At 37.4% G+C, this 13,228-nt stretch overlaps 1 protein-coding gene across 1 annotated transcript; it reads right to left on the bottom strand.

The window, feature by feature from the left end:
- Positions 1-8,041: 8,041 nt before the first annotated feature.
- On the bottom strand, positions 8,042-8,512 carry LOC142632577 (uncharacterized). Its single transcript, XM_075806954.1, has one exon. The coding sequence runs from the start codon at positions 8,510-8,512 to the stop codon at positions 8,042-8,044; it is 471 nt and encodes a 156-aa protein (XP_075663069.1).
- Between the last annotated feature and the right edge of the window lie 4,716 nt (positions 8,513-13,228).

The following is a 13,228-nucleotide window of genomic DNA, read 5'->3' on the forward strand; positions in this document are numbered from 1 at the left end:
TGGAAACACTCTTAATCTTCACTCTAATTCCACTTAATGCCCAAGAAGTGTGGTCTCTCAATCAGTTTCCAAGGAGAGAATAAGAGAGTGTCTAACACCCACATACAAACTATTTCATTCCTTATATGATCTTAATGAAAGACCCTTATTAAAAGTCTTATAAAATTCTGTATGTTTCTCTCCTTATATATAACTGATTATCTAATTGGGCTAACTTTTTGGGCTATTCCAATTAGGCTCTAGTATGTGGCTTGGAGTGGGACCAAAAGGAAACAAATAAGACTCTAGCTCCAATGGGCCTTGGGCTTTTCTGTCAACTCTTGACAAGTCCAAAGTTACCATTAATTTTACCACTATATGAATATTGATGGTGAACTAAAAATCAGACTATCTCTAGTTAGTCCATAGAGTTGTCTAGGACCGAGAAGGGTCGTCCAAGACCCGAAAGGTCGTCCAAGACCCGAAAGGTCATCCAGGACCAATAAAGTTCATCCAAGACCGGAAGGGTCATCCAAGACTGGAAGGAACGTCCAAGACCGGAAGGGTCGTCCAAGATCGAAAGGGTCATCCAAGACCAGAAAGGTCGTCCAAGGCCAAAACAGTCGTCCAAGACCGGAAGGGTCGTCCAAGACCGGAAGGGTCGTCCAAGACCGGAAGGGTCGTCCAAGACTAGAAGGTTCATCCAAGACCAGAACCGTCGTCCAAGACTGGAAGGGTCGTCCAAGACTAGAAAGGTCGTCCAAGACCAGAAAGGTTCTCCAAGACCAGAAGGGTCATCCTTGAGAGTCGTCCAGAGCAGAAAGGTCATCCTAACATAAGAAGGCCATCTATATTAAGACGTTCGTCCATGGACATGAGGGTCATCCATGCGGAAAAGCGCCTGGGCGACCCCCCAACACTTGAGAACTTGTAATTTGGACCACATGTTACCAAATCCTTGTTCATCGCTATTCAGTACTCAACTTCCGATGGCAGTTGTAAAGGATAAGATTGAACATTCTAACTTCCATAGCAGTTATGGAAGTTAAGTCTGAACGTTCTTACTTCCACAAATATTGGAGAAGTTAATAGACAAGTAACCACTCCAAGAATCCACTATATAAGGACTCATCCACATCAAATAAAAGATAAGTCTTCACTACTCCTAAAAAGTTGGAACTCTAGAATTTAAGAGAAAAAACTAACTTAAGCATCGGAGGGTTATTGGCCAATTCACCCCGATCACCTTTGATCTTGTGTTTCTTTCTTTTTAGGCCTTCCAAGCAATCACTAGCTCATTGAAGCCCGGACCATTCAACCTACTGATTTTCTATACATCATCAAATATAATTGCACTCTAGGCCTTATTAATAGATTATATCTCAAGACTTTATTATACATGCAACCCCTTCATTAAAATATTTGTAGTGATACAAAGTCATGAATGTTGACTGCCACTTTGAAGATTACCACATCATAATCCTTAAGTACCCGGTTTAATCTTTTATGTTATTCATCATATATTTATGAAATCCAATTTCATAAATATATACTTTAGTAACTCCTTACTAAAGTGGTTGGGCCCAACACTCTGAATAACTAAACCCATTAAACTTATCTCAAGGGAATATTTTATATCTCCGTTAAAAGATTATGAATTCTATCTTGAGAATATATATTTCATCAACACTAAATGTGGCTGCCCAACATACTGAGGTTTTGACCGTGACTAATAGATCTCACTCCTGATATATTAAAGCAACCTACATCTCATGATCAAGTCCATTATTCTCCTAGGATTTAGAGTTGATATAAATAGAAGTCGTGAGGATGCGCGTGATAGCCGAAGGAAAGATGAGCTTATCACGTGTAGCAATGTCTTGATAGCAATCTATAATAGATACTATCATGTGTGATGGAAAGTCTACAGAAAGACCTTCCATAAGAGAAAAAAGGAAATGAGCTCCGAGCTAACTACAATACATGTACCTCGGAATACCATAGTAAACCTAGGTACAGAGGTATCGATGGCATGCATGTTGGAGTAAAACTCCTATATGAACACATCGGGACACCTTGAGAGTTTCTCACAATGAGTAGCCCATTCCTGAGAGCTAAATGCACCGAAAAGAGAAGTGTTTTAAAAGGAACTAATTTCTTAGGTGCTATGACAAAGAGACTAAATAAGAGAGAGAGAGAGAGAGAGAGAGAGAGAGAGAGAGAAGAAAGACAAAATTATGACAGAAGATCAGGCACAGGAAAGAACAAAAACAATGTGCAATTTATGATAATGCATGAACATGTTATGTGTAAAAAAATTGCATCATAGGTAGAAACCCAACCCAACCTAAAAAGCATTCACCAAATATAATCAGTCACACAATCCTCGAATGCATGAAACATTATTATAATAAACATAGAATGCAATACATGAGCATGTGAGATCATTTTAACAAAACTCAACCTAAAAAATTTAACAAAAACACAAAAACCCCAAATATTTCAAAAACTAAAACTTAGGTCACAAAAATGCATGAAGAAAGGGAAAAGAAGAGATTTGGAGCATTTACCAACAAGTGAAGGAAGCTTGGATTAGGCCGAAATCTTGAAGGGAGGACAGATTTTGGTGAAATGAAAGGGTTTGGGTTGAGAGAGAAGTGAAAGAGATCGAGATATTTGAAAAAGCTCAAAATCGGGTCAAACCCTGATATATATATATATATATATATATAGAAAGCGCAACTCAATAGATCGAGAAGGTATCAAGGTTCTATCGAGAACAAAATCTCAATAGATCGAGAGGAGGAATTGAGCATCTATTAAGCAGACATAGACTACAAAGAATTTGGCTCAATGGATCAGGCTATCTGTCAAGAGGTATCGAGAATAAGCCCAAAAATCTTGATAGAAGAGGCATGTGTCGAGAGGTATCGAGAAGCTATCGAGGAGGTGTCGAGCTGCTATTGAGATGTTTGAAAAGAGGTTTTCAAGGAAGAGAAGTAGCACAAGATGGATGCAAACAAGATACATACTAAAGCAAGCAAAAAAAAGAGCATGTTAAACACAAGAACACAACCTCAACTCTAAATGCAAAGCATTTCTAGATCAAAAACACTCTAAACAAGTCTAACCAATTTTATTACAAAACAAGTTTAGATAGTTTAGAGAGCATATACTACCACATGCATTCCTTGTGATGGCCAAATCACATTGTATCTATACAATAGTATCAAAAGTAACAAAGAGTATGCGTGTTGTATGTGAAACTTTTGCAAGAGAGCATAAGTAAATTTTTATATGAAAAGTAATGATATAGGAGGATCAAATACATTCACACACAATCATAACTATTTGATGGGGACTATCACCTTCGAGGTACATCATATAACTCTCACATCTCCTAGAAATACACTTGCAACCATATTAAAAGCATCTTAATTTTTTTTGCTTTTCAAGTTCTTTGCATATTTTTCTTTTAAGCATATCATGCATGGGCATATAAGAGAGAAAATAAAATACCCAATTATGTAAGCTTAAACATCCTTATTTTGTTGTACAAGTGCTACACCTTACCAAGCTCGGTTTTTATGAATTGCACACAAATGTTTTATGATTAACGAGTTTTAGTAGTAAGATGGTTATTTATGTCTCTCTTAAGATTTTCTAGTCCTTCCCATCATAAAGAGTAATTTAGGATATGAAAGATAAGAAATCATATAAATCACATAAAAGAGCTACAAAACTCACATTGCTTAGTTGTGCATGAAGATACTCATCTAAGTTACAAGAGATACAAAGCTAAGCAACTTTGTTTTAAAGGCCATCCAAGGTACACAAGTACCAATATACACAAACACTCACTGTTTTTGTATTTTTATTTTTTTATTATTAAAAAAAACTCAAAACAAAGAATAAAAAAACTAACAAACAAACAAAACATTTTACAAGACTGACTCAAACCACAACATGAACCATGCAAGAGACCAAAGAGACGAAATCACTTAGAATCTTGTTCCTTCCAGATGGGAGACTTGGATGAAGATCCTTTCTTTTGAATGAACCTTTGTTTAGATGGATAAGGAGGAAAGTTAAAACCATTGAAGTTTGAGAGAAGCATGACCGCCTTAAGAAGTTCTCCAAGAGGGGCTAAAGAGAGTTGGAGATGATTTTGGTTCCCCAGAGATTACACACTATTGCTTTGTTGAGTGGCTAACTACTTATAGCAATTTGGAGAAGTGTGCCCAGATACTCCACAGTAGTGACAAAAGTGGGGCTTCTTTGGTAGAGACTTCTTGTTGGTAGAGCGATGATTATTCAGCCTAGTCTCCTTCTTACCAACCTTAGGGGGTGATCCTAGAATGGATTTTCCCTTATCACTTTTATCCTCACTCACATTTTCAGTTTTAGGATCAGCTGCCTTAAATTTATCATTATTAGTAGGTGGAACAAAAATAACTCTATTAAAAGCATTAGAAGAGGTACTACAGGAGGAGAGAGAATGATCATAGCCGAGACTTGTTTTTTTAGATGCAAACTTCTAGAAGTTTAGCATTTCATCAAGCTTGGCACTTAAAGTCCTTTCCACTGGTGCTCTAACCTGAAATAGTTCAGCATCCAGTTTCTTGGTCTTTTCAACAAGAAGGTTGTTCTCAAATCTTAGTGCTCCAATGGGTTGATTAACTTCATCAACCTTGGTGGAGAGTTCCTCATGTTCCAACTCCCCTTCACTGAGCTTTATCATAGCTAACCGGTAGAGCTTCTCATGCTTCTGAGAGACATTGTACAACTTAGTGTAGGCAGTGTGGATGTCATCCTAATCATCCATCTTCTCAAACTTTGATTCTATCAGCTCTTCTTCCTCATTAATTAGGTCTACTACTTCCTCTAAAGACTCAATAGTAGCTATGAAAGCACTCATTATAGTATAATGAGAATTTGCTTCTTGTTCTGTATCACTTAAGGTGGTAGCTAGGGCCTTGCTTTTGCCAATGGATTTGATATATGTGGGACACTCTTGCTTCATGTGTCCAAATCCTTGACACCCATAGCACTTTGGTCCAGCAGGAACATTGTTGCCTTGAACAACATCCTTGAATTCTCTTTTGCCTTTATCTTGGGACTTGAATTAAAAGAATGCAAACTATTTGCGATCCTTATCAACTGCTTTGACTTCGTGATATATGATTTTAACTTGGTATCCTCATCATCAAACGACTCATCGTTGTCATCATTCTTAGTCTTCAAGGCCATGTTCTTGCCTTTGCCACCCTTGCCAACCCTTGCTAACCCTAGTTCATAGGTTTGCAAGTTTCCAATTAGCTCTGTCAAAGGAATAAAGTCAAGATCCTTTGATTCTTCGATGGCAGTGATTTTGGCATCGAATCTCTCCAGAAGAGATCTGAGGATCTTCTTGACAATCTTGGGCTCCAGAATCTGTTCTCCAAGATTGAAGGCAGAATTCACTATGTCCTTGAGCTTGGCATAGAATTCATCAAATGACTAGTCCTCATCCATCCTTATTTCCTCAATACTGGTAGTGAGCCTTTGGAGTTTGGAGTTTTTAACAGATTTTGTGCCCTCATAGGTATTCTAGAGAATAGTCCAGGCTTCCTTGGCATTGTCAGTGGAAGAGATCTTCTTGAACTCTTCATTGGTCACATCACTAAACAGAGCATTCAATGCTCTACTGTTAAAGTTTGTAGTTTTGATCTTGGTATCATCCCACGTTGTAGGTGGCTCTCAGGTTTCTTCCAACCTACTTTAACTGCAAGCCATACTTTCTCATCTAAAGATTGTAAAAAGTCTCTCATGTGTACTTTCCAGTATGCATAGTAGTATCATCAAATAGAGAAGGAATAATTAGGGATTGCCCACGATCCAGAATAGTAGATGTCAATGGATCACACAGCAAATATTAAAACCTAATCAAAGTGTGCTTGCTCTGATACCACTTGTTGGGTTAAGATAGCTTGACCCCGATTAATTAATTCAATTACCCAAGTTGATTAATTAGATTCAATTACATGCAAATCGTGAAGGCACCAACAAATCACCAAAAATACTAAATGCAGCAGAAAATAAATTAGACACAGTGATTTGTTGACAAATGGGAAAAACCTCGCAAGGCAAAAACATTTTCAAGTGATTTTAAGGTCACCACTCCCAAGATTCCACTAATCAATAATCAAATCGTTACAAGTATAAGAAATCTCACCAACTACCCTGGCCTATTCAGAAATACCAACTGACAGTTGAACCTTTGCTCCAATACCCAATTTGACTTGATCTTGTAGTAGCCTTCTTTCCTTTGATGCACAGACCTCCAATTTGTGACTAACCCTTTGTTCGGATCCCAATACTTGAATAGATGTTGTTGGCTGCAAAGTTCTTCACTTCATCAATAATGAAGATCAGGAAGCACTTGGTTACAAAACCTTATGATGTACAAACGCAGTAGCATCTCATAGAGAAAATAAGTCTCTCAGTCTTTGTATCCGTATGTGACGGATCTTAAAAATAAGCCTTATATATATCTAAGGTTGTGAGAGAAAAAACCCTAAACAAATACACAAGTCTAGGCCGAATTTTAAATCTAGAAATTTTGAAGTCGTAAATCTCAATAGATCGAGCTACTGTCGGGCTATCTATCAAGCTTCACATTAAGTTTCGATAGTAGGCATCTGTTGAGCTATCTGTCGAGACTTAATGAACAACTTTTCTTCACTTGTTTCTTGGACCAATCTTTTTGTCTTTAATATTTAACTTGAACAACATGTTTCTTGAAGTACTAAACCCATCTTAGATCTACCTAATTATAAGTAAAGTGCATTTTGTCAAATGATCAGCCAATTACAATAAAATATGACCCTAACAGGTATGTTGCCCCTGCGTTCTTCAATCCAAACGGCATGACCTTGTAACAAAAGAGCCCTTATCTCGTGACAAATGAGGTCTTCTCCTGGTCAACTTCGTCCAACCTAATCTGGTTGTATTTGGGGAAGGCATCCATGAAACTCAATAGCTAGTGTCTAGCCATTAAGCCCACAAGGAGGTTGATACGAGGGAGTAGGTAGTTATGCTTAGGGCACGCTTTTTGACCATCACTACATTGGCCAACCATTCAGGATAATATACCTCCCTGATGAATTCTACTTCTAGTAGCTTGTAGACTTCATCAGCTATGGCTTTGTCCCTTTCCTGTGTGAAGACTCTTTTCTTCTATCAGACGGGAAGGAAGGACAGGCACACGTTGAGTATATGGACCATGACACTTGGATTAATTGACAACTAGGAAGCTGACCTCCTTAGTGAGTTGTTGAGGGTACGTTCCAATGGTTACTGGTAGGGTGATAGTTCCGATGGGGAAGGCCTTGGTACTACCAAATCCGACTAGCGATGTATCCGAGGGCAGAAGACATTTCTTGTCAATCCTCATTTGCTGAAATGTAGGGTAGTAGAGGATATCTTCTGAACTCCCATTGCCCACTAGCACCCGTCTGGTGTTAAAGTCTACAATTAACAGGTTGATAACCAGGGCATCTTCATGAGGGTGGTGGAGTCGTTGGGTGTCCTCTTCTGTGAAGCTGATCGCTAGGTTGTCAACTTTAATCATTTTAGGCTATTATCCAGAAATCTGGACACTTTGCACCATTTGTAAGCACGTCTTCCTTGCCTTCTTGGAGGAGCTAGCCATTAAATTCCCTCCTACAATCACCCTTATCTCTCCAAATGGGGCCTTTGGCCTTTCTTCGAACTGTTAGTTAGGCTCGGGGTCCCTTGGCGGGTTTTCTTCGTCCTTGACAAACTGTTGTAGCTTTCCTTTCTTGATGAAGGCTTCAATCTGCTGCCTAAGGTCATAAAACTCGGAAGTGTCGTGCCCATGGTCTTAGTGGAAGCAACAGTAATTATTTCTGGGCCTTTTGTTCAAATCGCCCTTCAGCTTCTCCGGCCAAGTTAGCACCGCATCGTCCATTATCTGCATTAGGACTTGGTCCAACGGGCTATTTAGAGGTGTGAAGTTGACAGTCCTTCCAAGCGGAGGTCTTGATCTCCTGTCGTCCATTCAATTTCTTGATCGGGCAAACTTTCTTCCTTTGTCAAGAAGGGGATCGTCCTGTCTTTCTCTTTTCTTTGGCCTACCCCCTTGGGCAATCATGGCATCTTCAGCATTCATGTACTTCGTGGCTTTGTACAGCATATCGGCCATCATCTTTAGGTTGTTCTTGTAAATGGAGAAGAAGAACTCTCCAGGTTGAAGCCTGTTGGTGAACGTAGTGACCAGAACTTTGTCGTCGGTTTCATCAATTAAAAGGGCCTCCTTGTTAAAGTGATTCATGTATGACCTTAGGCTCTCGTCTTCCCATTGCTTAATATTCAATAGACTTGCTGAGGACCTCTTGTACCTCTGCCCTCCAATAAAGTGGGTGACGAAGTGTCCACTCAATTCTTTAAAGGTGGCAACGGTGCTAGGGGCCAGTTTTGTGAACCATACCCTTGCTGGCCCCTTGAGTTTAATGGGGAACACCCTGCACATAATCTCATCTGGAACCCCTTATAGGTACATGAGGGTTTTGAATTACTCTAGATGGTCAAGCGGGTCCCATGAACCGTCATATGTTTCCACCTATGGCATCTGAAACTTGGCAGGGAGGGGGAAGGAAGTCACCTGCGCTATGAAAGGTGAGTCTGTTCGCTAAACTAACTCGTCTAGGTTGGTGGAAACGCATCCCCTCATGGCATTCATCATCATGTCCATCTTCTCCTTCATCATCTGCATGTTCTAGGCCATTCGCATTGCGCTGATTTCCAATTCCAATGGGTGGTTGGTGTCCTTCGGTCTATCTCGTCTACTGAGGACATTGATTTCTTCCTGATCTTCCTTCTCTTGGCGGTCCCCCGTTGGGAGATGACTACCGTTCTGCTCATCGTTACCCCGTTCGTCACGCTGGTCTTCGGGACGTTGCTCGTTCCTTTGGTTTAGCTGTTACTCCAAATCCTGGTTGCATTGGGTAAGTCATTCAACTGCTGCTTCCAGGGTCTGCACTTGCCCCTCCAAGGCATTGGAGGGATTCCCTGTCTCCCGGTTAATGGTGGCCATCGATCGCGTCTGGACCATGCAACTCTTTGTCTCAGAAGTGGTGATATGTCTAATCACTCGTTTCCCACAAACGGTGCCAACTGATGATGCATGAAAATCGTTAGTGAGTTGTTAGCTCATGATCACACTGATGTGTACCTGAAGAATAAGAAAACAAGAACCAAATAGAAGGCACCGGTGGGGTACCGGTCAAAAACCCTTCGAAGGTTAAGTCTGTGAATATAAAATCTCTAAGAACTTTATAGTAAGAGAGTTATGAATTTTCTGCATACTTGGGAAATGAGGAGGATTGTTGCTTATATAGTGGTGGGGAGGAGAGCTAGATCCCTAAAATACAAGGATCTTCCTTTTAGGGAGAAGGCGGAGTTAATGCTATCAAGATCTTGGGGATACTCTTTATTTTGGGAAGGTGAAAATCGTGTGGTAGGGTCTTTGTGCGTGGTGCGCAAGATGTTTCCATATCTGAATATGTATGTAGACCACATAATGCCATGTAGGACCCATCGATATGCTTCTCTGCTAGTAGGGGTCATCTGTCAGTCTAGTAGGGGGACGCACCCGTCAACTTCATCTAGACCCGTCTATGTAACTGTCGGCATTCCTGTTGGTATTGGGTGTGGGGTCTCGGATGGTTCCTAATGAAACCGACGGCTTCTTTGGGGCCGACGGTTCTTTGAGGCCGTCGGCTCTATTGCTGATACGATACCTTTTTCTTGACGGACTCTATTGTTTAAGGATCCCAATTTTATTACAAAAATACCCTTATCATTCTTGGTGTGTATATGTGTGTATTTCTTTTCTTTTTTAAATTCAATAGTTACAATGGAGGAAGAGAATTTGAACTTTAGATGTTTATGTTGAAAACAATAAGAAGTGTAAGTTGAATGATAGGATTCATGACAAATATGATAAACATCAAAATTTTACAAAGGGTTGGTGATGAGATTGTGGAAAGAATGTTTACTTATTTATTTATTGTCTTCCTCTATAAAATTATTTATGTATGTGAAGATTATGCTGATGAGATTGCTAAAAATGTTGTGGTTAGAGGTGATGATCTTAAAAAAAAATAATAAAAAAATAAAAACTAGTAATCATCAAGTTTTAGGAAAGAAAACAATAGAAAACGATTTTTTTTTTTTAATTCCCAAAAACATAAATTCTCTGTGTGTGTGTGTGTGTGTGTGTGTTTCCCTTCTCAAATATCTTTCTCTAAGATTTAGCTCTAGACTAACTAAGAGTATTTATGTGGATTCCAGTTAGCTCAATTGGTAAAGTCTCTAAGGGTTGAATAAAATATCCAGAGTTCAATTCCCGCCTACACCAAAAACAGATTGATGTCTTGGTCTAATGATAAAAAGCTATCATCAGGAGCGAATGGCATAGGTTGAAATATTAAAAAAATAAAATAAAAAATAAAAACTAAGAGTTTTTATTAAGTATGTTAAAAGTAATGCTCTCTTCTTTAAAATAATAGTAATCTTACTAATTATTATATGGTCCATCATTTATGTGAGAATTAGAGAACATTACTTTGGAAGTATTAAATAAATTTCCTTGAAGAAATTAAATTAGGACATTAAGATTGATATTTTCGCTTTGACATGGAAATTTCTAGGAGTGGCAAGACAACTAATTATTTAATTAATAATTACTAGAAGTTGAAACTTTAATTGTTATAAATAAATAAATTAAAGAATTAGAACTTTTATTTGATGAATTACTAATTTGACTTCCCTTAGTTTGGCTAATAATAAATTAATAATGTGTGAGCAACTGGGTTGATATCCATATAGATAAAATATCATTTTCATCTATAAACTTTCATAAAAGTTTTTTTTTCATCCTTAAACTTTCAATAATTCGTTGTTTGCCCCTAAACTTTACAAAATGTTCTACTTATCATCCTTCCATCTATGTCTATTAATTTAATTATGTCCTATATGACCTAACAAAATGATGACATAGTATTTAGCTTGGACCAAATGATTTTTTTTATAAAATTATGGACATATGACTAAGAGTTATTAGCACACATGGATTAAATATTTTGTGACATGGCATCCTTACAAATTGACTAACTTGGACCAAATGATTTTATTTATAAAATTATGCACATATGGCTAAGAGTTATTGGCACACATAGATTAAATATTTTGTGCTATGGCATCCTTACAAGTTAACAAGGCATTTAAAAAAAAAAATCCATCTCATAATTATGTTAAGAATTTACTAGGATTTAAATTAAAAACTTAAAACACCAAAACACTAAAAGAAAAAAAATCCCAATTTAAGTTGTCCATCTCCAATGACGTCCAACCAAAACTTCTCAGATCTTGTATCAAAAAAAAAAACTTCAAAGATCTTTCATTCATTTTTTATATTTTGATGGTTTTCTTCTGTAGGTTTTAGCATTAGCTTCTACTATCTTATGATTAAGTTTTGGATCTTTAGGGTGTTATATATTGTGAGGCGTGAATAGAGGAAGGTTTTTTTTTTTTTGAGAAAACACCAGATCTTCTTGTAGCATGGATTGGTGTGCAAGTGAGGGCAGATTTTTTATGGACAACAATGAAAGTCTTTGTAATTTGTAATAGACCACTGTTTATTGGTTGCTAAGAAACCCACTACTTTGTCGTCATCCCCGACCCTTCTTCTTTCTCTAGTGCTCGTCATCATTATCAAAAAAAAGAACGTTTGGATGGATAGAAATGAAACCAATGAGGCATGGGTGGCTGGTGGTTACCAAAGAATAGAGCTTGAATCAGTACTCATAGTGAAAGATTGGAGGAGATGAATAGTCGGCTTATATATTAAGGGTTTTGATATTTTGGTGTATTTAGGTCTTGATAAATGCTTACATTAAAATCTGAACTTTTTTTTTTTTTAGTTCATGTGTCAATAACTCTTTGCCATGTGTCCATAATTTTATAAATAAAATAATATGGTCCAAGTCATATCAGATCATCATTCTATTAGGCTACATAGGACATAAACTAACGGAGATAAACAGAAAGATAAAAAGTAAAATGTTTTGTAAAGCTTAGGGACGAAAAACAAACTTTTATAAAAGTTTAGGAATGAAAATGATATTTTACCATATTTATATTGATGGTTGAAATTAAAAGTTATTTTTTGCAACTATCAATCCTAACTATTTGCAGGAATGGTATCAGATGTAATACCCTAGGGATTTATTTGGGAACTGCTTATTTTGTTGAAACTAACAAAATTTTACTAAAAGTATTGTAGATAAAGATAAAAGTTAGTTGAAATAATACAAGAGACCCATAAATAGTACCAAAAAATGTAATAAAACTCATAAATAATACCAAAAAATACAATTAAACCCAAAAAAAATAAAATAATTTGGTCTATTCATCTGCGTCCAAACACTTAGATCTCAATCCGATAAAAGGAAAGGCAACAGTGAAAGGCAAATGAAAGTGGGGGTGGTGGGATTAAAAAGTGCATGCAGCTGGCTTCCATTGAGAAAGGAAGATATGGCCCATCTTTTCTTGTCCGGTGAAAGTGAAGTGATGGAAACTTATTTTCCAATCAAAGTTGGAATTGCGCATGAAATTCAACACTTTCATTATATAGTGCTATGCACACGCCTAACTCAAGTGGTGCTGGTATCATTCTTATTCCCAATGCATGTCTATGTACTGTTAACTCCACGAGTGTGGTAGCGGTACCCTGTTTTCTTTTTCTTTTTCTTTAATTTTGTTCCTGTACGGGTCAATGCACTATAGCTAGTCTATTAGCCGAAGCTTCCTACAACTTTGCAGTCGAAAATGTTACATTATGTTTGGCAAGATAGGGGTACGACAGATAAAAAGAAGAGAAAAAGGAGGATAGATTTCCTTCCCTCCCCTTCTTTTCTTTCCTTTCCTTTCATCTTCCCTCCAACCAAACATAGTCTTTAATGTTCATATATGTATAGTATTCACTGTTCATATATGTTATGTCTCATCAACTTGCCAATTCAAATTTTGAACTTTATATAATTTTCCAATTGCAAATTAAGATATTATTTGAAACTAGCTTTACTACACGTGCTTCGCGTGTATGATGATGTCTTTTTTTGGTTTAGTTTCAAAAATTTTCAAAAAAATAAAAGAAAAAGAAGCAACTAAAAATCATGAGCAA

The sequence above is a fragment of the Castanea sativa genome, chromosome 4, assembly GCF_040712315.1.
Source record: "Castanea sativa cultivar Marrone di Chiusa Pesio chromosome 4, ASM4071231v1".
Classification (NCBI taxonomy): Eukaryota; Viridiplantae; Streptophyta; class Magnoliopsida; order Fagales; family Fagaceae; genus Castanea; species Castanea sativa.